Genomic DNA, 27,207 nt, shown 5'->3' with positions numbered 1-27,207 from the left:
TTATGTTTCATATAAAAGATTATTTCCATATTTGACCCTTTCAGCCTGAAACTGGTTTAACAAGTGTTCTCCCACCAGAAATTAGGCCATCATACTTGACTAAGTTTTATTTTATATATATATGTTTTCTTTTATAGTGCCACACCCATGACATATGGAGGTTCCCAGGCCAGGTGTCTAATCAGAGCTGTAACCCCTGGCCTACACCACAAGCAGAGCAAGCAGGATCCTAGCCATGTCTGGGACCTACAACATGGCTCTCAGCAATGCCAGATCTCTGACCCACTGAGAGAAGCCAGGGATTAAACCCGAGTCCAAAACTGATACTAGTCAGTTTTGTTACAGCTGAGACATGAGGGGAACTCCAATATTTTTAGTTTTTAATTTCATTTCTAAAATTTTGTTGATGTAGAGCTGATTTACAATGTTGTGATTACTTCTGCTGTACAACAAAATGATTCAGTTATGCACATACACATGGTCATTCTCTTCAGATTTTTTTCCCACATTGATAATCATGGAATATTTGGGAGAATTCTCCATCACTTATGGCCCTTCATTCCATATACCACCATGTGCAATGCCAATCCCAAACTCCCAGTCCATCCTTCTACCCATTGTTTTTCTTAACAAGTTTTACTAACAGTGTCATGAATTATTAGATTCATATCTGACAGGGCAAGTCTTTGATTTAGGGTGCTGTCAGAAACATAGCAGGCCCTGTATAATTGTACTGAAGGCTTTTGATGGGCAAAGAGCATGCATTTCAGATTCTAACCAGATATTTTTCAGAGAATCCTGAACTGTGATATCATACCTAAGAAGACAACCGCCAACACTGAAAGAATCATCACTGTCCCCAAACTTCCCACGTGGGGATAGAATTGTCAAGCCTAGTTCCCATTTCATTAAGGTTCCACCTCTCCTAAAAAGAGCTAAGCTATTTAGAAATAGGGTCACATTAGGAACATTAATTCGGCACTTGGAGAATTCAACCCTGGATGCCCCTGAAAAGATAAATGCTCTTGTCTATACCTGTGCTCCCAGCTTGCTGACCCCAGACTGAGAATATTGCCATTTGCTGATCCCAGGTCTATTTAGATCTCATGCCAACTCAATCTCTCACCATCTATCTTTCCTTCCATCCATCAGTGCAAATAGATTCTTCATCCCTGCTATCATCGGGATGATTCATTTTTGCTTAGGAAGTGCTTTCAGAAAGAGGAGTGTGTATTCATGCACACAGAGGAGGCTTTTGCGAGCAGTAAAGGAACCCCATGGACAGGGGCTTGAGTAGTGGCTCAGAGCTTCTAATAAAAATTCCCAAGGATTTGAGGCTTGTGGCTCCTGAGAGGACTCTGGAGTGACTTAAATGATGGTGCTGATGAGACTAGGTATACTTATCTTATTTATAACTTCCATGGTAAATTGACTGTCATTTCAAGGCTTGATACTGCCTGTTCATTTGAGCTAGATTTTGCTTTCTATTTAGGGAAATAACTTCCTTTTCTTTATGTGCTATAAGTGACCTCCGACCACACACTTCACATTACAACTACTTGCTGTCGGGAAGCATTTTTAAATTTACAAATGATTTTGATTTTAAATTTTGTTAAATGATGTTCTCTTTTTTCCCCAGAATGTATCTATTTATGTGAGGTATGCATTTATTAATCTATAATAGATTTCTTATTTATTAAGCCATCTTCAATACTCATGATGCTCATTTCCATAAATAGTTCATTTTAATTTCTTTTTTGTACTCTCTTTAATAGCTCTTTGTATTATTGTCATATAGTATCATATTTTAGTATGCTGGGAAGAGTTTTTAAAGGCTATGTTCCACCTCTCCCGCAAAGAGTTTTGTTACTTTGCTCATTTGTTCCTTTTAATGAGTATATTTCATTTATTATCAGAATGAACTATCATACTTCACATTATTTTTTCTAGAAAATTGTTTACTTTTATATTTCAACTATTATATATAAATTTTATGTGATCATCTCTTATATATATTTTTACTTTCTCTCTACCTGACTTTCTGTTTTGTGTATTTTTTGTTTTGCATTCTTGATCACTTTTTTCTTAGTCATTTTCATTTGAATATCATAAGCAAAAATAATTGATGGTTTCTGTGTATGTTTATGAAAGAGTCCTAGTGTTTGAAAACTTGTGGTAGAATGACAGAAGTGCAAGAACATACGTAGAAGGAATTCCTAGCATAAGAAAAATCACTTTAATAAAATAATAAACTTTCACGCAGATCTGTCACTGATCTGAATATCTGTTGGGATACTGAGAAGCTTTAGGGATATTTCCAAATGCCATCCTGCTGAAACAGTGTGCCATGTTAACAAGGAATTTTTTTTTTTTTTTTTTTTTAGGGCTGCAACTGCAGCTTATGGATTCTCAGGCTAGAGGTAGAATCAGAGCTGCAGCTGCTGGCCTATGCCATAGCCACAACAATGCAGGATCCAAGCCACATCTTTGACCTCCACCACAGCTCACAACAGTGCCAAATTTCTGACCCAGTGAGTGAAGCCAGGGATCAAACCTGCATCCTCATGGATATTACTCAGGTTCATAACCCACCAAGCCACTATGGGAACTCCAGAATCTGCGTACTTTTGATAGCTCATTTTAAAATTTGATTGGACAAGATTTGGAAAAATTATTGTTTGTGAAATAATAAGTTGGAATTAGTCAACATAAACATTTTCTTGTTTTAAAAATTCACAGATCTATAGTTTTGTTTCTCAATATTTACTGCCTGATTTTTTTTTTTTAGATTTCTTGTTAAGCCATTTGTTCCAACATTGAAAAATCTTCTAGCACTTTATATGCTTGGTGATTAAAAAAGAAAAAAAAAGTAATGTGGAGTTCCTGCTGTGGCTCAGAGGCTTAAGGAGCTGGTGTTGCCTCAGCTGTGGTGTAGGTTGCAGCTTCATCTCAGATTTGACCCCTTGCCTGGAACCCCCATATGTAATGGATGTGAACAAAAAAGAAAAAAAAAGGTAATGTAAAATTTTGATGGAAATTTTAGAAACTGCAGCAGGATAACAATTTACATCTTGGTGCATTTACCTGTAACATGTGCACTTATGTTACATACAAAACATTATTTCCAGATTTGACTCTTTGAGGCTGAAACTGGTTTAACAAGTGTTACCCTACCAGAAATAAGACCGCCACACTTGATTATTGTTATATTTTAAAATACTGTGCTTTCAGAGGTGAAAAAGGTCACTCCGATTGTGTTCTAGTCATGGTTGTTTTTAGTGAAATGGCACAATGTTGAAGACTCTGGGCGCTTTGGAATGTCCCCTCACAGTAGGCACAATTCAGGATGCTGGGCATCAAATTGCCACACTGTGTCTTCCTGGCTGAGTGACCTTAGGCAAATCACCTGACACTCCTCTACCTCAGTTAACATGGAGGTTAAAATGGAAGCTTCTGCCTAGAGCTGTGGTGAAGATTAAATGAGCTGACATCAGGAAATAGCTTAAAGGAGTGCCTGCTGCTGTTACCTACGTGATGGCCATTGTTTTTGTCAGACAAAAGAAGCAAGTTAACTGTTATGTAGAGACCAGAAGTGCTGAAATGCCAAGGCCATGGTGGTAGGAGCCTGGCCTATCTTACAGCATCCCTGAGGGGAGACAGTCAAGGGAAAACTTCAGGAGCTGCAGCTGGGCACATCAAGGTGGCCCTGGAAGGGCAGCCTCCAACCTGCCTTTTTTTTTTTTTGGCCTTTTAGGGCCACTCCCAAGGCATATGGAATTTCCCAGGCTAGGTGTCGAATACAGCTGCCAGCCTACACCACAGCCATAGCAACTCCGGATCCGAGTCACGTCTGCGACCTATACCACAGCTCAGGGCAACACCTGATACCCAACCCACCGAGTGAGGCCAGGGATCAAACCCACATCCTCATGGATAGTAGTTGGATCTGTTTTGCTGAGCCACAGTGGGAGCTCCCTATGCTTTTCTTTTCTGAGGGGAGAGGCAGAAACACTCAGGGGAGTGGGAGGGAGTGTCCTCTCTCAGGGTCTTGGATGACTACTGTGCCCAGACCCACCAGCTACTCTCTGTAAAAGTGCAACCTGAGAGGCGGCACTTCCAGGCATCCACATTGCTGGGCATGACCTGGGATGGACACTGTGCATTGCAAGACAGCAAGCTGCCAACCTAAAGAGTGTGTGATAGTCAACTAGTTAACAACTTGGTATGGGCACAGGCTCACCCAGGTTCTGAAAGTTGCAGGTAGTAATCCTTTACTTTCTGGGTCATTGGGAACACTTAGGGTACACAAAGCAGCTGCCCTTTGCCAAAGTACAGCAGTATTATGGTGAATAGCGACCCACACCATGAAGGACGATGGACTATTCATCTAGAGACAATGGCTACTTGCCTCTGGATTAGATAAGAAGAGGAGATTAGTTTCCCCCCCAAATGATAGCTGTATAAGATAATGAGGTTTGTAATGCTCTCAGATATTGAATAGCAAATTATTGGTCAAAAATAATAAATACACAAATAATTTACCAATTGACTTAAAAGAGAAACAAAACCAAAATCTGTGTTTATTTCTGAGGTGTCATTAATAAAGATAAAATTTTATCTTAGGTACTGCTGTTTGTTTAATTAGCATTGCTTTGTTGTTTGCCTGGCAGAATTATCAGCAACATGAATGCAGGAAACCAAACAGAGGTCTTGGAATTCCTCCTCCTGGGCCTCTCCGAGGATGCAGAATGGCAGCCCCTCCTCTTTGGGCTGTTCTTGTCCATGTACCTGGTCTCCATGCTTGGGAACCTGCTCATCATCCTGGCTGTCAGCTCTGACTCCCACCTCCACACCCCCATGTACTTCTTCCTCTCCCACCTGTCTTTTTCGGATATTTGTTTCAGATCCACCACTGTCCCCAAAATGCTGGTGAACATCCAGACAGTGAGCAAAGCTATCACCTACGCAGGCTGCATCACCCAGATGTATTTTTACTTAATCTTTGGGTACCTGGACCACTTCCTCCTGACCGTGATGGCTTATGACCGCTTTGTGGCCATCTGTCACCCCCTGCACTACAGGACCATGATGAACCTGCACCTTTGTTGCCTGCTGGCTCTCGTCTCTTGGTCCCTCAGTTTCCTAATCACCCTCCTCTACAGTCTGATGGTGCTGCATCTCTCATTCTGCACACACACCTAAATTCCCTGCTGAGGTGCTCAAGTCCTCCTGTTCAGATGCTCTCAGCAATTACATCATGCTGTTTTCTGTGACTGGTGTGCTGGGTATTCCTCCAGTGACTGGGATCCTTGTCTCTTACTCTAAGATTATTTCCTCCATATTGAAAATGTCCTCAGTGGAGGGGAAGTACAAAGCGTTTTCCACCTGTGGGTCTCACCTAACGGTCATTTCCTTATTCTATGGGACAGGGTTAGGTGTGTACCTCAGTTATGCCTTCTCTGCCTCCTCCTCAAAGGGGGCAGTGGCCTCAGTGATGTACACCATGGTCACCCCCATGCTGAACCCCTTCATCTACAGCCTGAGGAACAGGGACATGCAGGGGGCTCTGAGAAAATGTGTCAGCAGGTCTTTCTTCTCCCTGTGAAGGGCCATTGATGCTGTGAGTGGGGAGTTACTGTGATAACCCAGGGTCAAAACCCTGCCAGTCAGAAACAGTGAATCTTCGCCTTTGTTGAGGGAGTGCCTTGTCCCTCTTTATCTGAAATACCATTGCTTGAGTCTCCTCCATGTTTTTACCTCCAAAGCAAGTCTCAAGAACTTCCTTTTGTGACTTTTATACCCTCTTTTCTGTGCACAAATGTTCATCCTTGGTCTCCTCCACACAATCAAGACAGTCCTCAATCACCCACCAGAATGGCTCAAATTTTGTGTTTTCCATTGACACCAAAGCCCGTTTTGGGTAAGAAAGATGAATCTACTCTGTGAGTGTCTCCTCAAACTTATTCTGTACAGTAGTACTCTCTGGAGACAAACAATTTGTCTTAGCAGCAGCCCTTCACATTCTTAATTAAAGTTTGCACTGCCCCATTCATACTTGTTCTGGACTGAAGGTTTCGGGCCCCCCAACATTTGTGTTGAAACCCTACTCTCCTTGTGATGGTGTTGGGATGTGGGGCTTTTGGGAGGTGGCTAAGATTTGGTAAGGTCATGGGGAGGGAGCCCCCATGATAGGATGGGTACCCATGTGAGAGCATGAGAGCACCTGCCTTCTCTCTGTTTTCTGCCCTGAGAGGACAATAGAGCAGTGGAGAATCTGAAACCCTGAAGAGAATCTTCACTAGAACTTGATTATACTGGCCTCCTGATCTCAGACTTCCAGCCTCCAGAACTTCGAGAAACACATTTTTTGTTGTTGTTGTTGTTAACAAGCCCCTTAGCTGTTTGTAGTATGGCAGTCCAGAGGGTTAGGAAATAAATGGAAGCCTTTGTGTAACTCATCTCTTTTCTGATACAATTTCCCAAGTTGCCCATATTTTCTCTATATACAATGATTTGTCAGGCTTCCTATTCGTCAAAATCGTTATAAAAATGTTTCCCGTATTTGTCTGCATAAGGTTGCTTCCAATCCATGTTTTCCCTATAATTGTTTTTTGATATTAAGAACTTGTGCTCTCAGATGAACCTGTCTGCATCACAAACAGACACTCACAGACATGGAGAATAGACCTGTGGTTGCAAAGGGAGAGGGGGAGGAGGTGGTATGGACAGGAATTTTGGGATTAGTAGATGCAAACTATTATATTTAGAATGAATAAGCAATGAGGTCTAGCTTTATACCGTAGAGAACCAATAATTTGTGGTAGAACATCATAGAAGATAATATGAGAAAACCAAAGTGTATATATTTATAGCTGTACAACGGAAATCGACAGAAAATTGTAAATCAACTCTAAATTTTTTTAACAAAAATATTTTGTGCTAATATTCTACTTAAAAATAATTATTTATTGAATTCCCTCTCTGGCATAGTGGGTTAAGAATCAGACTGCAAAGGTTGGGGTCACTACAGGCACCAGGGTTTGATCTCTGACCTTGCATTGCTGCAGCTTAGGCTTGGATTTAACCCCTGGCCAGGAGCTTCGATATGCCTGGGTGTGACCATAAAAAATTGTATTAGTTCCTAATGGTAATTTGAACAAGATTTTTAAAATATGAAAATCTCATTCTGTTAAGTGCCATATTCATAATTTCCTCCCAGAGTGATACGTGCTGTCTGTGATATGAAATGATCATCCTATCCAGGATGAGAGGAGAAGAGTATTTCCAGGACAGCCCATTGCTCCTCCATTTACTCAGAATATCACTAGATTTTCTGTCCCATCTATTCCTTGTAGTTCTTTGCATCTTAACGCCTTGTTGCCTTCCCCAAACAAAAAGTCAGACTTGAATAGTTCAGTCAAACAACCAAAGTCTCAAGACTGTCCCTATCAGCAATGAATGTGATGTATGCAGTGACAAAGATCAGATTATCTCCAGGTTACTTTGTTTAAAGAAAAAAATTAATATTCATGAGAAGGTTGTCTTACAGCTTTATAGCTTTATCCTAGTACAATCAAGTGTCTGTCCATGTCTGTATCTGTACATCTATATACTAGATTTCAGATTAAGCCACCAACATGCCTGTGAGCTCTTCCTTCTCAGTGTCTTCAAGAATTAGGAGGATTTCAAAGGACACAGACGAAGGAGGGTGTTTCTTAGGGCATGGACAAGCCAGTGGGCACAGTGGAATATTTTCAGGGGTCAAAGATGTTTGGTGGTAGGAGAAGAGTCACATGAAAATATATGGGTGATGCAAACTGTTAATCTTGGAATGGATTTACAATGAGATGCTGCTGTGTAGCATTGCTAACTCTCTCTACATACTTATATTGCAGCAGAACAAAGGGAGGAATAAAATGTATGCATGTGAGTGTAACTTAGTCCCTATGTTGTACAGTGGAAAAAATAAATAAAATAAAATAAAATAAAATAATAATAAAAAAATATATGGGTGAGAGATCTGGAAAGAGTGAAAGAGTAGAAAGTCTTATGTGGGCATGTATATTGAGTTCACTGAAAGTTTTCCAGAGACTTGTTCTCACCATTGCTCTGGAAGAAAAGTGAAAAGGAGCAGTCACCCACAGTTCATGTGATGGTGGGCTTATTGTCTCCCTAGCCCTGTGCTCATGCCAATGCCATGATACTTTTTTAGAAAAAAATTTTTATGAAAGTATAGTTGACTTACAACTTTCCTTTAATTTCTGATGTACAGCAAAGTGACCCAGTCATACATATATATCTTTTTGTATAGTCTCTTCCATCATGTTCTAACCCAAGAGATTGGACATAGTGCCTTGTACTATACAATAAGACCCAATGCTTATCCATTCTAAATGTAAATGTTTTCATCTACCAATCCAAAACTCCCAGTCAGTTCCATTCCTTTCCTTCTCCCTGCAGCAAACACAAGTCTGCTCTCCATGTCCCTGATCTGTTTCTCCAGTAGCTATGATCATTTGTGCCATATTAAATTATACATAAGTGATATATTTCATTTGTCTTTTTCTTTCTGACTTGCTTCAATTAATATAAGAATCTCTAGTTGCATCCATGTTGCTGAAATGGCATTATTTTGTTCTTTTTTATAGGTGAATAGTATTCCATTGTATCTATGTACCACATCTTCTTAATCCGTTCATCTGTCAATGGATATTTAGGTTGTTTCCATGTCTCGGCTATTGTGAACAGTGCTGCAATGAACATAGGAGTGCATGTGTCTTTCTGAATGAACGTTTTGTCTGGAAATATGCCCAGGACCTTAGTCAGCTGCCCTTCATCTCTGGAGGTGTCTCATAGTCTATCTCTGTGCAGTCCAAGATGGTAACCACCAGCTAAACATGATTATTTAGCACATTTCAAGTGCTGACTCACCCATGTGCCTAGTACCATATTTAGGCAGTGCAGATATAAATTATTTTCATTATCACAAAAAGTTCTATTGGAGAACATTTTTCTACCCATTTGTGGGGAAATAAAATTTTCCTGGATTTCTCGGTGCTCTTGCAGTGAGAGCCCTAGCCTCCCAAGACATTGGAAAGTATACGAAATAAGGATAGAGAATGTTAGATTTCAGTTCCCTCAGAAATGTTTCGCTCTTGTTATGTGAATGAGCCAAAGATGGCCTCTGCGTATTGGCCCCGAGTGTGTGTATATTTTCCCTGTGGGTGATGACTCTTCAGTGCAAAAGCCTGTCAGCACCAAACTTAACTTTTCAAACATCCAGTTTTTAAAAATAGCCCAATCGCATTTGAATCCATTTAGAGTTGCCTGCTTTGCACACCCTGAAAAACTCCTTGGACAGCTGTTACCTATTGATGATAAAAGGACCTGTGGATTTAATGCCTCAAGCAGCTCTCGCCCTTCCCTTCCATGGCTCTCTGACCCAGGGACCCAGTGTTCCTGTGGGAAAAAGTGAGCTCAGGGTTTCCTACTTTGCCATCTCAGACACTTTTCACCTATGACTTATTTTGTTCAGTGAGATGTAGAAATCAGATCATTTTTACCATGTGAAAACCAATGTTTTTAACTCTGTGCTTGTCTTTTCCCCCATTATCTTAAAAATTTATTATTTTATTTCATTTTTATTTTATTTTATTATTTTATTTATTTTATTTTATTTTATTTTATTTTATTTTATTTTATTTATGTCTATGGCCACACCTGTGGTATGTGGAAGCTCCCAGGCCAGAGACTGGATCTGAGCCTCAGCTGTGTACTACACCAGAACTGTGGTAATGCCTGATATTTTAACCCACTGTACCAGCTGGGGATCAAAACCAGGGATCAAACCCAGGTCTCTGCAGCAATCCAAGCCACTGCGGTCAGATCTTTAATGTACTACACTATAGCAGCAACTCCTAAAAGCCCCTTTTTATTTTCTAATTACCATGTCACACTTTTCTATCTATTTTGTTGTCAGACATTTTGTCCAGTCACAGCTATGCCAATTACAGGATATAATTGCAACAAATTGATCATTTTCTCTATGTTATTAATCCCTAAAATGGAGGTAATAACCTTTATGTCATGGTTATTATTAAATGAATGAATAATAATAAAGAGTGTGGTATTCACTGTTATTAAATTTTTAATAAGTCCTCTTAACAATGAACACTGTTCTCTTTATCAACATTTTTTTATTTAATAGTAATCCTGAGCTAAGAGTTATTGTCTCTATTTAGGATGTTTGACAGAGTAGAGAAGCAGCAGTGTTGTGTGTTATTCATATATATTCATATACTCTGAATAATATATTCAGATTTTCACACCTGATAGAGCAAGTCTTTGATTTAGGGTGCTGTCAGGGTCTTCAGTGGCCCTATACAATCAGTATTTAAGGATGATCACTGGCAAAGAACAAGTAGTTTGATACTAATTGAATGCTTTTCAGAGAGAATCATGAGCCCTGTGGGACATCATGCCTAAGAAGAAGAGAAATCATAGGGTGAAAAAAAACATGACTGTCCCCAAATTACCCATGTGGGAATAGAACTGTCAAGCAGAGTTTCCATTTTTATTATGTTTTTTCTTTCCCAAGGGCAAAGCTGTTTGGAAATGGAGTAACACTAGGAATATTTATTTAATTAGGTGCTTTGAGAATTCAACCCTGGATGCCCCTGAAAGGATAAATTCTCCTTGTCTGTCCCTGTGCTCCCAGCTCACTGACCCCAGCCCAAGAAAAATATTGTCACCTTGCTGATCCCAGGTCTATTTGGATCTTATACCATTTTTCATTCTGGAGATCTTGCACCATCCTTTATCCTTCCATCCATCAGTGCAACCAGATATTCTTCCCTGCTATCATCTGAGTGATCCATTTGGGCTTAGTAAGTGCTCAGAAAGAGGAGTGTGTATTCATGCACATGGAGGAGGCTTTTGTGAGCAGCAAAGTAACTCCAGGGACATGGACAAAGTAGTGGCTAAGAGCTTCTAGTAAAAATTCCTAAAGAGTTTAAGTTTGTGGCTTCTAAGAGGAACCCAGACTCTGGAGTGAATTAAATGATGCTGATAATGAGACTTATTTTCTTTATAACTTCCATGGTAATCTGACTGCCATTTCAGGGCTTGGTATGATACAGCCTGTTTTTTGAGCTAGATTTTCCTTATCATTTAGGGAATTAGTTTATCTTTCTTAATGTGCTATAAGTGTTCCTCCAACCACACATCTTGTATTATAGCCCCCTGCCCATTGGAGACACATTTATTTTATTTATTAATTTATTTTTTATACTTTAAAATTTACAAATGACCTTAAATTTTGGTAAATGGTTGTGTCATCATTTTCAGAATATATCTGTTTGAGGTATCTATGTATACATTTACAATATTTTTCTTAATTTTAAGCAGTCTTCAACTGTGAGGATAAATGCTTCTTTGTCATGTTGAATGCATTTTGATATTATTGGACTATATTTGGCTGATGTTTGTATTACTGTCATACAACACCATAAATGGAATGCCTGGAAAAATTTTACTATGCTTGGATGAATTTTTGAAAGCCATAGCAACCCAAAGAAATCATTTTGTCACTCTACTCATTTTTCTCTTCATTGTCATATTTTATTTCTATCAGAATGAATTTTGATGCTTCCTATTTTTAAGGAATATAATCTACTGAGTTCTCTCTTGAATCAAAGTTATAGAATCCCAGTGAAAGCAGCTTCCATGGAAAAGTGAAGATTAACAGAAAAGAACAAGCATATTTAAATAGAATACAGGGTTAGAAGGTGACCAGCAGTCTTGAAAGGCTGCTTCCCACCCTGGAAAGCATCAGAACCAAGATCATCACTTCCATCTCTTTCCATTTCTCTCTCCTTCCCATATTTTTTAGGCCAAGTGATCTACACTATCCCATTCTAAGAACTTGTGTCACTGCATTCAGCTCCACAGACGGTAATTCCCAAATCCTAAAATGTACTGAGCCATGGTTTCTCTATGTTTCCATAATATTCCAGGCACTGTTCTTTAAAACATCAACTCATTTATTTCTCACAACAATCCTCTGGAGTAGGTATCATTAATAATCCCGTTTCACCAGGTAGGAAATGAGGAAGTGAGAAAGCAGAGAAATTGGCTAAGATCAGTGAGGGGTGGAGCAAGGGTTCAAGGTGGAGCAGAGAGATTCTAGGATCCACCTTTTGACATGATACTTACTACCACACCTTAGCAGTTCAGTACAGTGATTCTGAAGTGCAAGCTGCCTTCTTTGCAAGCATAGTGATGGACAGTCCTAACACCCGATTCTAGGTTAACGTGTCTTATCAAGTCCATCCCTTCAATTATTAACTAAAATATGAATTTTATTTGGAAGTTTCTCCAGTGAAGCTCTTTGTCCAGATTGAGTGAGACACCACTCTCTTACCAAATTAGTTGGTGTCATGGGGCAGCGGGGCCAGAGCACACCCAATTACACATGACTGTGCTAGAGTACTAAGTAAATGAAGGAAAAGGCAAAATCATCCAAGGGGCAAGTTTCAGCATCACCAAAGGAAAAATGTTCAAACGATTGATGTGCAGAATCTAAAAGGGGCTGATGCTGAGCTGGACACCACAGAGGTTGGTGGTCTCTTGAGACAGATTTTGAGGGGCATGACCAATTTTTGATAAAGATCAGATGAAGGGAATATATTATCCCTTAAAATGATAACTGTATAAGATACTGATATCTGTAATCACTCCCAGTGAATGAAAACTAATTTGTTATCGAAAGTGCAGTTTTTTTTCCTGTGTGTTGGCTTGGGGGAGGTTGATTGTATGATAAAAATCTTTCAATATTTGGGGACTCCTGTTTGTTTGTTTTATGGCAGAATTCTCAGCTCCATGGATGCAGGAAACCAAACATGGGTCTTGGAATTCCTCCTCCTGGGCCTCTCAGAGGATCCAGAACAGCAGCCCCTGCTCTTTGGGTTGTTCTTGTCCATGTACCTGGTCTCCATGCTTGGGAACCTGCTCATCATCCTGGCTGTCAGCTCTGACTCCCGCCTCCACACCCCCATGTACTTCTTCCTCTCCCACCTCTCCTTTTCTGATATTTGTTACAGTTCCACCATAGTTCCCCAAATGCTGGTGAACATCCAGACAGCGAGCAAAGCCATCACCTATGCAGACTGCATTACCCAGATGTATTTTTCCTCAGTTTTTTTGTGCTTGGACAACCTCCTCCTGACCGTGATGGCTTTTGACCGCTTTGAGGCCATCTGTCACCCCCTGCACTACAGGATCATGATGAACCCACTCCTCTGTGACCTGCTGGCTCTATTCTCTTGGTCTGTCAGTATCCTTTTCCCCCTCATCCCATGTCTGATGGCACTGCATCTCTCATTCTGCACACACACGGAAATTCCCCACTTCTTCTGTGAACTGGCTGAGGTGCTCAAGTCTGCCTGTTCTGATGCTTTCAGGAATTATATTGCTATGTATTCTCTGACTGGCCTGCTGGCTATTCCTCCACTGACTGGAATCCTTGTCTCTTACTCTAAGATTATTTACTCCATATTAAAAATGTCCTCATTGGAGGGGAAGTACAAAGCATTTTCCACCTGTGGGTCTCACTTAACGGTCATTTCCTTATTCTACGGGACAGGGTTAGGTGTGTACCTCAGTTCTGCCTTCTCCGCCTCCTCCTCAAAGGGGGCAGTGGCCTCAGTGATGTACACCGTGGTCACCCCCATGCTAAACCCCTTCATCTACAGCCTGAGGAACAGGGACTTGCAGGGGGCCCTGAGGAAATTTGTCAGCAGGTCTTCCTTCCCCCTGTGAATGATCATGGATGCTGTGAGAGGGTAGTTACTATGACAACCAAAGAACAATTCCCTGGCAGTCAGAAATACCAAATCTTTGACTTCATTGTGGTGGTGACTTGTCCCTCTTTATCTGAAATATCATCACGGGTTTTTCTGCGTTTATACATCCGTGAGAAACTGCTTTCCACAAACTTCCTTTAGACACATTTATGCCGTCTTTCCTGTGCATAAATTTTTATCTTTGGTCTTGTCTGCATTAGCAATAGATATAGCGTATCAATATAGTCATAAAGTCATCCTCCCGAAGGACCAAAAACCTTCTATATATGCTGTCCGTGATATGAAATGATCTTCCTAACCAGGATGAGATTAGAAGGATATTTCCAGGACAGCCGATTACTCCTCAATTTACCCACAATGTTACTAGATTTTCTTTCATATATATCTTCATATTTCTCAGCATCTTCAAATCTTGTTCCCCTCTCTGTGTTCAACTTGAATAGTTCAAACAAACTGCCAGAAGTCTCAAGGCTGTACTATCAGCCAGTGAATAGTGTTGTATTCAGTGACAAAGATAAGATTTTCACCAGAATACTTTGTTTAAAGAAGAAAATTAATATTCACAAGAGGGTTGTCTTATGCTAGAACAATTGAGTATATGTCCATGTCTGTGTCTGTATATCTATATGCTAGATTTCAGATTAAGCCACCAATAGGCCTCTGAGATCTTTTTTCTCAGTGTCTTCAAGAATAAGGAGGCTTTCAGGGGATGAAGATGAAGGGGGTCATTTCTTGGAGTATGGGCAACCTGTGGGGCAAGGTGGAACATTTTCAGGGGCCAGTGATGGTGTGGTGATGGGAAAAGAATCTCATGGAAATATATGGGTGAGAGATGTGGAAATGGTAAAAGTGTAACATGTCTGAACCCACTGAGCCACAACAGGAACTCTGTGGGCATGTGTACCTAATTCACTTTATGGTTTCAGAGAATTATTCCCATGAGTGAATTGAAAGAGGTCTCACCCACAGTTCATGTGACAGTGGGCTTATCCTGTTCCTAGGCCTGTGCTTATGCCAATGCTCTGATCTTCTTTTTTATTAAATTTTTAAATTAAATTATAGTTGATTTACAACATTCCTTCAATTTCTGATGTACAGCAAAGTGACCCAGTCATACGTATACAACCATTTTTCTTTTTCATACTATGTTCCATCATGTTCTAACACAAAAACCGGCCATAGTGCCTTGTGCTATATGTAGGACGTCATTGCTTATCCCTTCTAAATGTAAGAGTTTGCATCTACCAATCCCAAACTCCCAGTCTAGCCCACTCCCTCCCCCTCCCCCCAGCAAACACAAGTCTGCTCTCCACATCCCTGATCTGTTTCTTCTGTAGATAGGATCATTTGCGCCCAAATTAGATTCCACATATAAGTGATATCATATGGTATTTGTCTCTCTCTTTCTGATTTACTTCACTTAGTATGAGAATCTCTAGTTGTATCCATGTTGCTGAAATGGCATTATTTTGTCCTTTTTAATGCCTCAGTAGTATTCCATTGAATATATGTGCAACATCTTCTCAATCCATTCATCTGTCAATGGACATTTATGTCATTTCCATGTTCTTGGATAGTGTGAATAGGGCTGCAATGAATATAGGGATGCACGTATCTTTTTGAATGAAAGTTTTGTCTGGATATATGCCCAAGACCGAAGCCCTGATCTCAGTCAGCTGCCCATCATCTCTGGAGCTGTCCCATAGTCTACCTCTGTGCACTCCAAGATGGTAACCTCCAGCTACACATGACTATTCACCACATTCCAAGTGCTCACTCACTCATGTGCCTAGAACCATATTTGGGCACTGCAAATATAAAACATTTTCATTATTGCAAAAAATTCTTTTAGAGGGCATTATGCTACCCATTTGTAGGGAAATAAAAAATTCCAGGATTTATTGGTGCTCTTGCTGTGAGAGCCCTAGCCTCCCAAACCACTGCAAATTTTATGAAGGAAAGACAGAGCAATTCCCATCATGCCTCAGTGGTTAAGGAGCCTGACTAGTATCCACGAGGATGTGGGTTCAATCCCTGGCCTTGCTCAGTGAGTTAAGGATCCAGCATTGAGCACTATTCACATTAGCCAAGACATGGAAACCACCCACATGTCCATCGACAGATGATTGGATTAGGAAGATGTGGTAGATGTACACAACGGAATACTACTCAGCCATAAAAATGAAATGACATAATGCCATTTGCAGCAACATGGATGGAACTAGAGACTCTCATACTAAGTGAAATAAGTCAGAAAGACAAATATGAATACCGTATGATATCACTTATAACTGGAATCTAATATACAGCAACAATGAACATTTCCACAGAAAAGAAAATCTTGGACTTGGAGAATAGACTTGTGACTGCCCAGCGGGGAAAGGGAGGGAGTGGGAGGCATTGGGAGCTTGGGGTTATTGGATGCAAACTATTGGGCTTGGAATGGATTTACAATGAGATCCTGCTGTGTAGCACTGAGAACTGTCTAGATACTTACATCGCAACACAAAAATGGGAGGAAAAAAATGTATACATGTATGTGTAACTTGGTCCCCAAGCTGTACAAGCAGAAAAAAAACATTGCTCCTACTATCACTTCACCTTTCTTCATTGCCATTCCATTTTCAAAGTCTTTACATTTGTATTTTCATTTTGATCATCCAAGAGAAGAGAGGTTGGTGTTATGGTTATTTTGGTGGTAAAGACAAAGAAATTGAAGCAAAGAAAAGAATTAAGACACTTGCTTAATGTCACTAAATCCAGTAGCTTACCAGTATAATTTAGCACCCCATGAATTAGTAGTAGTGATCGTAACAATAAACTGGCTTCACAGCCTTTTTCACTGTAAGAATTCAGTCATTTTGGTATATAACTCAGTGGTTCAATTCCTGCAGAGCCATGCCTGAGATTCTTGCCTACACAAATTCATCATACCACAATAATTTAGTTTGTGTAACTGAAGAGATTGCTTAATAGCAATTTCCTTGCTAATCACTTTCTAATGACAAATTACTTTAATGCAATAGATTATAATAATTCTTCCACTACCTTAAGCAATGAATACATTACTATTTGCATATCAAAAAAAAAGTATCCAGCATTGCCATGTGCTGTGGTATAGGTTGCAGATGTGGTTGGGACCTCACGTTGCTATGGCTGTGGTGCAGGCCTGCAGCTATAGCTCTGATTCAATACCTAGCCTGGGAACCTCCATGCACCATAGGTGCAGCCCTAAACACACACACACACACACACACAGGAAAGAAAAGAAAAAGATAATCTTAGATTTCACTTCCCTCAGAAACGTTTTGCTCTTGTTATGTGAATGAACTAAAGATGGCCTCTGTGTATTGGCCCCAAGGATGTGTATAGCTTCCCTGTGGGTTAAGATGACTCTTCAGTGCAAAAGCCTGTCAGCACCAAACTTAACTTTTCAAATATCCAGTTTTTAAAATTAGCCCAATCGCATTTGAATCCTTTTAGATTTGCCTGCTTTGCACACCCTGAAAAACTCACTGGAGAGCTGTTACCAATGGATGATATAAAGACCTTATGGATTTAAGGCCCCAAGCAGCACTGGCCCTTCCTTTCTATGGCTCTCTGACCCAGGGACCCTGTGTTGGCTTGAGAGACAGTGGGCTCAGGGTTTCCCACTCTGTCATCTTGGACACGTTTTACCTATGATTTATTTTGTTCAGTGGGATGTAGAGATCTATTTTTACCTTGTGACAACCACTTTGTTCCAATTCTTTACCAGTCTTGTACCCCCACCATGTCATAAATGCATCATTTTATTTTATTTCATTTCAGTGGTATCACCTGTGGCATATGACAGTTCCCAGGCCAGAGGCTGAATCCAAGCCTCAGCTGCAACCTACGCCAGGGTGGTGGTAAGTCCGATACTTTCTCCCACCCCATCAGGCTGGGGATCAACCTGGGCCTCTGCAGTGATCCAAGCCACTGATGTCAGGTCCTTAACCCACAGAACCACAATGCAACTCCTGCAGGCCCCTTTTATTGTCAAATTCCCCTATCACAATTTTCTATTTATTGTAAAGTCAGGCATCTGACCCAATTCTGACTCTGCCACTTCCAGCCTATGATTGCATCGAATTGATCATCTACCCTACTATGATATTCATCCCTAAAATAGAGATAATAACCCTTGGGTCAGGGTTATGATTAGATAAACAAATAATAATAAAGAGTGTGGTATTCACTGTTCTTATTCTTGTTAAAGGTTTTATTAACAGTGACCACCAGGCTCTTAATTATTATTTGTTCATTTAATAATATCCTGGAACTAAGAGCTATTGTTTCTATTTTAGGGATGAGTAACAAAGTAGGGAAGCAACAGTGTTATGTATTATTCACATATTGATATGAATATGAATAATATATTCATATATTCTGATAAATAAATTCATATACTCTGAATAATATATTCAGATATTCATAACTGGTAGAGCAAGTCTTTGATTTAGGGTGCTGTCAGGGTCTTAGTGGACCTATACAGTTGCTATTTAAGGCTGTTGACTGGCAAAGAACAAGCAGTTCAGATTCTAATGGGATATTTTTCAGGGAGAATCCTGAGCTATGTGGGACATCCTGTCTAAGGAGAAGAGAACTCCCAATGTGAAAAAAAATGACTGTTCACAAATTTCCCATGTGGGAGTAGAATTGTCAAGCACAGTTTCCATTTTTATTATGGTTCTTTCTTTCTCAAGGGCAAACCTGCTTAGAAATAGAGTCACACCAGGAACATTTATTTAATTAGGCACTTTGAGACTCCAAATCTGGATGTCCCCAAAAGGATAAATGCTCCTTGTCTGTCCCTGTGCTCCCAGCTCATTGACCCCAGACCAAGAAGAATATTGTCACCTTGCTGATCTCAGGTCTATTTGGATCTCATACCAATGTTCTTTCTGGAGATCTCTCACTATCCATCCTTCCATCCATCAGTGCAACCAGATATTCTTCCCTGCTGTCATCTGGATGATCCATTTGGGCTTAGTAAGTGCTTTCAGAAAGAGGAGTGCATATAAGTGCACATGGAAATTTTTTTGTGAGCAGTAAAATAATGCCAGGGGCAGGGACATTAATAGTGGCTGAGAGTGTCTAGTAAAATATTCCTAAATATTTTAGGTTTATGGTTCCTAAGAGGATTCCAGACTCTAGAGTGAATTAAATGATGTTAATGATGAGACTAGGTATACTTTTCTTACTGATAACTTCCATGGTAATCTGCCTTCCATTTCAACACTTCATATGATTCTGCCTGTTTGATTGAGCTAGGCTGTCCATATCATTTAAGGAAATAGTTTCTCTTTCTCTACGTGCTACAAGTGACCCTCCACGTGTAGCACATCTTGCATTAGAAACATCTTGCATTAGAAACCCTGAACTTTGATAGCATATTTATTCATTTTATTTTATTTACTTAATTTACTTTTTTGGCTATACCTGCAGTATGTGAAAGTTCCCGGGCCAGGGAACAAACCTGAGCCACAGCAATGACAATGCCAGATCTATAATCCTCTGAGCCACCAGGGACCTCCTGGAAGCACTTTTAAATTTTCAAATGACTTTCAATTTTGGTAAATGGTTCTGTCATCACTTTCAGAGTGTATCTATTTGTGTGAGGTATCTATGTATTATCTACAATATATTTCCTAACTTTAGCAGTCTTCCCCTGTGTGGATAAGCACTTCCTTGTCGCATGGAATTCACTTAAGTTTTCTTTTTGTACTATCTTTGGCAGCTGTTTGTATTACTATCACATAACATCAGAAAAGAATGCCCAGAAAAGTTTTCCTATGCTCAGAATAATTTTTTTTTATTATTATTATTTTCCCACTGTACAGCAAGGGGGTCAGGTCATCCTTAGATGTATACATTGCAGTTACAGTTTTTTCCCCCACCCTTTCTTCTGTTGCGACATGAGTATCTAGACATAGTTCTCAATGCTATTCAGCAGGATCTCCTTGTAAATCTATTCTAGGTTGTGTCTGATAAGCCCAAGCTCCCAATCCCTCCCACTCCCTCCCCCTCCCATCAGGCAGCCACAAGTCTCTTCTCCAAGTCCATGATTTTCTTTTCTGAGGAGATGTTCATTTGTGCTGGATATTAGATTCCAGTTATAAGTGATATCATATGGTATTTGTCTTTGTCTTTCTGGCTCATTTCACTCAGTATGAGATTCTCTAGTTCCATCCATGTTGCTGCAAATGGCATGATGTCATCCTTTTTTATGGCTGAGTAGTATTCCATTGTGTATATATACCACCTCTTCCGAATCCAATCCTCTGTCGATGGACATTTGGATTGTTTCCATGTCCTGGCTATTGTGAATAGGGCTGCAATGAACATGCGGGTGCATGTGTCTCTTTTAAGTAGAGCTTTGTCCGGATAGATGCCCAAGAGTGGGATTGCAGGGTCATATGGAAGTTCTATGTATAGATTTCTAAGGTATCTCCAAACTGTTCTCCATAGTGGCTGTACCAGTTTACATTCCCACCAGCAGTGCAGGAGGGTTCCCTTTTCTCCACAGCCCCTCCAGCACTTGTTATTTGTGGATTTATTAATGATGGCCGTTCTGACTGGTGTGAGGTGGTGCAAATCAAAACTACCATGAGATACCACCTCAGAATAATTTTTGAAGGCCATGACCACCCAAAGAAATCATTTTGTCAGTCCACTCGTTTTTCTTCGTCATTGATATATTTTATTTCAAATAATTTTTTTTGGTCTTTGTAGGGCCACACAGCACATGGAGGTTCCCAGGCTAGGTGTCCAGCCTTCCCCATACCCTCAGCAACACAGGATCCAAGCTGTATCTGAGACCTACACCACAGCTCACAGCAACGGCAGATCCTAAACCCACTGAGCGAGGCCAGGGATTGAACTCGTGTCCTCATGGATGCTAGTCAGGTTCATTAACAGCTGAGCCATGATGGGAGCTCTGCAGTCAAATGAATTTTTGACGCTTCTTTTTTTTAATGAAATAATCTAGTGAATGCTTTCTGGAATGCAAGTTATAGAAAGTAGGGGAAACCAGCTTCCATAGAAAATAGAAGATTACCAGAAAACACAAACATAGTTATCCAGAATGCAGGGGAAGAAGGTGACCAGAAGTCTTGAAGAGCTGCTCCCCAACCTGGAAAGCCTCAGAACCAAGGTCAGCAACTCTATCCCTTTCCATTTCTCTCTCCTTTCCATATTCTTTTATGCCAAGTGATCTACAATATTGAATTCTCTGTAAGTACTTCCCTCACTGCCTTCAGCTCTGCAGATCAAAATTCCCAAATTCTAAAATGTACCAAAACATGATTTATTTTGATTTCCACATCGTTCCAGGTACTGTTCTTTAAAACATCAGCTCATTTATTCCTCTAACAATCCCCTGGAGTAGGTACCATTAATAATCCAATATCATTCAATAGGAAACCAAGGTACTTAAGAATCAGAGAAATTGGCCAAGAACAATGAAATGTAGAGCCAGGATTCATGGCAGAGCCATCAGACTCTAGGATCCATCTCTGACATGACACTTACATCCACACTTAGCTTAGCATTTAGTACACTGGTTCTGAAGCATAGGCTGTCTTCTTTGCTAGCCTAGTGATGGCCAGCCCTATCCCCAGGCCCTCAGTGGATATGTCCCATCAAGTTCACACCCTCAGATTATTAACTAAAATATGAGTTTTATTTGTTAAGATTCTCAAGTGCAGCTCTTTCTCCAGATTGAGTGAGACACCACTCTCTTCTCAAATTAATTGTTGTCGGGGGCAGTAGGGCCAGAGCACTGCCAGCATATGTGGATCTGCTAGAGTGCTAAAGAAATGTGGGAAAAGGCAGAATCATCCAAGAGGCAAATTTCAGCACCTCCAAAGGAAGACTGTTCCAACCATTGATGTGCTCCATCTGAAAGGGGCTGATGCTGAGCTGGACACCCCAGAAGTTGATGGATTCTTGAGACATATTTTGAAGGTAAACACCAATTTGTGATAAAGATCAGGAGGAGGGAATATATTAACCCTGAAAATGATACCTGTATAAGATAATGACATTTGTAATCTCTCCCAGTGAGTGAACTCTAAATTGTTAGCTAAAATGTGTGTTTTCTTCTGTTGATGTATTCTTTCAGGGTGATCATTAATATGATAAAAATATTTTTATATTTGGGGAATCCTGTTTGTTTGTTTTCATTAGTATTGCCTTGTTGGTTACCTGGCAGAATTATCAGCACCATGGATGCAGGAAACCAAACATGGGTCTTGGAATTCCTCCTCCTGGGCCTCTCCGAGGATCCAGAACTGCAGCTCCTGCTCTTTGGGGTTTTCTTGTCCATGTTCCTGGTCTCCATGCTTGGGAACCTGCTCATCATCCTGGCTGTCAGCTCTGACTCCCGCCTCCACACCCCCATGTACTTCTTCCTCTCCCACCTCTCTTTTTCTGATATTTGTTTCAGATCCACCACTGTCCCCAAATGCTGCTGAACATCCAGACAGTGAGCAAAGCCATCATGTATGCTGGATGCATTACCCAGATGAATTTTTCCATAGTTTTTTTGTGTTTGGACAACATCCTCCTGACCATGATGGCCTATGACCGCTTTGTGGCCATCTGCCATTCCCTGCACTACATGATCATGATGAACCCACTCCTCTGTGACCTGCTGGCTCTAGTCTCTTGGTCTGTCAGTATCCTAGCCCCTCTCATCCACAGCCTGATGGTGCTGCATCTCTCGTTCTGCTCACACACGGATATTCCCCAATTCTTCTGTGAATTGTCTGAGGTGCTCATGTCCTCATGTTCAGATTCTGTCAGCAGTTACATTGCCCTGTATTCTCTGACCGGTCTGCTGGGTATTATTCCATTGACTGGGATCCTTTACTCTTACTCTAAGATTCTTTCCTCCATATTGAAAATGTCTTCAGCGGAGGGGAAGTACAAAGTGTTTTCCACCTGTGGGTCTCACTTAATGGTCATTGCCTTATTCTATGGGACAGGGTTAGGTGTGTACCTCAGTTCTGCCTTCTCTGCCTCCTCAAAGAGGGCAGTGGCCTCAGTGATGTACACCGTGGTCATCCCTATGCTGAACGCCTTCATCTACAGCCTGAGGAACAGGGACCTACAGGGGGCCCTGAGGACATTTGTCAGCAGGTCTTTCTTCCCCCTGTGAAGGGCCATAGGTGCTGTGAGTGGGGTGTTACCCTGATAACCAAAGAACAATACCCTGGCAGTCAGAAGTACAAAATCTTTGACTTCATTGTGAGTATGCCTTGTCCTCCTTTTCCTGAAATACCATTGATTGAGTTTCTTTTGAGTGTACACACCCATGTGCAACTGCTGTCCACTATCTTCCTTTGGTGACATTCATGCCCTATTTCCTGTGCAGAAATGTTTACCCTTGGTCTTCTCTGCATTATCACTAGACATATTGAGAGAGCCAACAGTTCATCCCCCAGAGTGGCTAAAACTCCAAAGATTGAAAACACCAAGTACCAGCACGAAACTGGAGTAATGGGAAATTTAACACACTACATGTTGATGGGTACATTGATTCTAGAGTGGAACTTGATGTAATTAGGTTGGCATTTCTACTAAGTCCAAACATATTCCTTCTCTATGCCATTGCTCTCCCTCTGTCAGGTGTACACTTGATAGAAATGGGTGCTATGTCCATGAAGCATGTCAAAAAATTTACAGCAATGGTTTTCATGATAGCATCAAACTGGAACCAATTCAAATGCCCATCCATGGTAGAATGGATAAATGGCATACCAATGCGCAGAAAAATCCCACACCATGATGAAAAGACCAAATTAGTGCCATGCACAACAGCATGGACAAGCCTCAAAGACAAAATTGTTAAAGGCGTGGATGTGTGTTTGTTATATGGTCTCTCTTTGATGGAATCTAAGAGCAGGCAAAGCCAACTGATGGAGAATGGAGTCAGGAGAGTGGGCACTTTGGGTGTGGGTATGTATTCATTGGGACAGGGCACAAAGGCACATTCTGGGGGATGAAAGTGTTTTGTATCTCGATCTAGGTAGGTAGCTACATGCGTGTATACATCATTCAAGTTCTTTATGTGTTTAAGATTGTGTGTGTCATTGTATAGTGTCTTACCTCAATTAAAATATAGAAGGAATACTGCCAGTCATATAAAGCAGTGGCATGGTGTTCAGAGAAAATTGCCTCCTCCAAGATTAATATATGTCATTCAAAAGGTAGCTTTCCTTTCCTAGATGAAATCTTGACCAAATAATGAATAGGTGTGAGTTCCTGGTGTGGTGCAGTGGGTTAAGGTCTGACTGCAGTGGCTCACATCACTTTGGAGGTGTGGGTTGGATCTCTGGCCTAGTGCAGTGGTTTAAAGGACCTGGCATTGCTCTAGCTGTGGCCTAGGGTGCAGCTGCAGCTCAGGATTGATCTCTGGACGAGGAACTTTCCCATAGTGGAGGTACAGCCATAAAATTTTAAAAAAAGTGTATAAAATTCTCAGGGAGGAAAATATGTTACCTGTGATTACATTGATAAGCAACTGTCTGAACTTCTTATTTAAACATATCTTCCAGTCCATTTCCTCACTGAGTCACTCTTGTCCCTTCTTTTGTCAAATCTTGACGGTATCTCTCTGGGAGCCATGAGCTGTATTTGGCCAAGTTTGGTTTGACTGTGTTTAGCAAGTCTGTACCACAGTGTGGGCTCTTGAATGCTAGTTAAAAGAAGAAAACCAAATCTGAGATCCTTTTTGGAAATAAGCTTAGACAATCAGATTTTAATCATGGAATCTTGGATCTGGAAAAGTCCTTTGTGTCATTAATGCAACTTCATGAGTTTTTTTTTTCCTCTCTCTCTTTTTTTTTAGGGGTGCACCATGGCATATGGAGATGCCCAGGTCAGGGATGAAAACAGAACTATAGCCACTGGCCTACACCACAGCCATAACAACTTGAGATCTGAGACCCATCTGTGACCTACACCACAGCTCACAGCAATGCTAGATCCTTAACCCATGGAGCAAGGCCAGGGATCAATTCCGTGTCCTCATGGATACTAGTCAAGTTCTTTAACCACTGAGCCATGATGGGAACTCCCCACTAGTTTTTTTCAAAAACAATTTTTATTGGAGTCTAGGTGGCTTAGAAAGTTGTGTTACATCCAGGTGTACAGCCAAGTAAATCAGTCATACATATGCATATATCCATGTCTTCCCATATAGGTTTTTACCCAGTATTGAGTAGATTAACCTATGCTATAAAGTAGGTCCTTGTTGCCTGTCTATGTTCTGTATGTTAGTGTGTATCTGTCAATGCCAAGCCCCTAGTTTCTCCCTCCCCATGATATTTCCCCTTTGGTAACTAATGGTATATTACTCAGCCATAAAAAATGAAATTGTGCCATTTGCAACAACATGGATAGGCCTAGAAACAATTACACTAAGTGAAGTAAGTCAGACAGAGAAAGACAAATATCATATGGGATCACTAATATATGGCATCCAACAAAAGTAAAACCATATGATGGTAAAGGAAAGTTTTAATTTTTATTTAATTGCTTCCTTTATTTTAGGTTCATTCTACATATTGGTAGTTTGATTTTTAATACATTATTGATTTCCGTGAGAGCCCCAAATCTTCATGGCATATTACTTAAATTTATCTTAGCAGTTCCCTGTTGGCACAGTTAAGGATCTGGTGTTCCCACCACTGGGGCATGGGTTCAGTCCCTGGCCCAAGGACTTCCACAGCCAAAAAAAAAAAAAAAAGAATAAAAAGAGACTGATCATCTTTAAAAATTTCCCTGCTTCTGTTGTTATTCTTAGATGACATATTTGTATAGTCTGTTTTTATTTCTTGATACAAATTTCCAGAAATTTGAGCATTTCCCCTTGATTTTATTGATCAAATGGATAGTTTGTTTATTTTTACCACAGTAAATTCTAGCTTTTGTTCCTTTGCCTCTCTTTAAATTGGTTTTGTAGTATTTTCTTCCTTTTCGTAAAGGTTTAATGTATAAAGCACTTTTCATTGATATATTTGTAAAAATAGCATAATTTTATTTTCTAATTTGAAAAATTGAAATGCATATTTTATTTTAGAAAGACTTTTTACTAAAATGTAGAAAAGCTAAAAATTATTTATGTAGGCTCATTTTACTCCAAATGTGTAAGGGTTAACATTTGCCTATTTACTTCTATATGTATGTTTTAAAAGTTTTGTATTTTGGGAGCTCCCGTTGTGGCTCAGTGGTTCACAAACCCAACTAGGATCTGTGAGGAGGTAGGTTTGATCCCTGGCCTTTCTCAGTGGGTTAAGGTTCCAGTGTTGCTGTGAGTTGTGCTAAAGAGCTCGGACCCCACAATGCAGTGGTTGTTGTGTAGGCCTGCAGTTGTAGCTCTGAATCAACCCTTCATCTGGGAACTTCCACATCCCGCAAGTGTGGCTCTAAAAGGAAAAAAAAAAGAAAGAAAAAGAGAAAGTTTCATATTTTTATTTTATTATGCAAAATGAGAAAAAATTAGTCAATATACTCATACCAATAGAAAAAATCTGCAATATTTTACAGCAATTTGACATAATTGGTACATTGTTCAAGAAACTTCACTTATTTTATAAATAGAAAATTACTGCTCTTGGGCATTTTTTTTCCCCTTTTTTAAAATATTGAGGAGTTCCCATCATGGCTCAGTGGTTAATGAGTGTGACTGGGAACCATGGGGTTGCATGTTCGACCCCTGGCCTCGCTCAGTGGGTTAAGGATCTGGTGTTGCCATGAGCTGTGGTGTAGGACACAGACGAGGCTTGGATCCAGTGTTGCTGTGACTGTGGTGGAGGTTGGCAGCTAGAGCTCTGATTCAACCCCGACCCTGGGACCCTCCATGTGCCTCAGATGCCGCCCTAGGAAAAACAAAAAAAAGACAACCTCCCCCCAAAAAACACCCAAAACAAATAACCTCTCCCTTTTCTAGATCATCATTAAAAAATAACATGAAATAAAATAAAATATTGACATTTTTGCTGTAAAATTCAAGAAAGTATATAGAGTACTATAGTCAGTATGCACATCCCCTCTCAGAAATAACTAATAGTAACCTTTAAAATATACTTGCTCCCTGTCATTTTATTTACTTAAGCATCCATGAAAATTACGTGATATGTGTGTGTGTAGTGTGTCCATAATGTGTGTCATTTTTTTTTTTTTCTTTGTCTTCTTAGGGCCACACCTGCAGTTTGGAAGTTCCCAGGCTAGAACTCAAATTAGAGCTGTAGCTGCAGGCACATGCCACAGCCACAGCAACGCCATATCCAAGCATCATCTGGGACCTACAGCAACG

General features: G+C 40.4%; 1 protein-coding gene and 2 pseudogenes across 1 annotated transcript; all 3 read left to right on the top strand.

Annotated features, from left to right (window-relative positions):
• The first annotated feature begins 4,683 nt into the window (after positions 1–4,683).
• LOC146405490 (olfactory receptor 7D4-like) lies at positions 4,684–5,605 on the top strand (annotated as a pseudogene).
• A 7,274-nt stretch (positions 5,606–12,879) lies between these two features.
• Positions 12,880–13,818, top strand: LOC146405489 (olfactory receptor 7D2-like). Its single transcript, XM_085012876.1, has one exon. The coding sequence runs from the start codon at positions 12,880–12,882 to the stop codon at positions 13,816–13,818; it is 939 nt and encodes a 312-aa protein (XP_084869002.1).
• An 8,293-nt stretch (positions 13,819–22,111) lies between these two features.
• LOC110259652 (olfactory receptor 7A10-like) lies at positions 22,112–23,046 on the top strand (annotated as a pseudogene).
• The last annotated feature ends 4,161 nt before the right edge of the window (positions 23,047–27,207 follow it).

The sequence above is a fragment of the Sus scrofa genome, chromosome 2, assembly GCF_054392235.1.
Source record: "Sus scrofa isolate SSC_HxYL_T2T_F1_AM1 chromosome 2, Sscrofa_HxYL_maternal_Yorkshire_Landrace_v2.0, whole genome shotgun sequence".
Taxonomy (NCBI): Eukaryota; Metazoa; Chordata; class Mammalia; order Artiodactyla; family Suidae; genus Sus; species Sus scrofa.
Note: the sequence above shows the minus strand (reverse complement) of the source record. Positions and strands in the feature narration are given on the sequence as shown.

Bases quoted from the DNA above. Each gene is read 5' to 3' on its own strand.
- LOC146405489 (XM_085012876.1), top strand. From the start codon at position 12,880: ATGGATGCAGGAAACCAAACATGGGTCTTGGAATTCCTCCTCCTGGGC.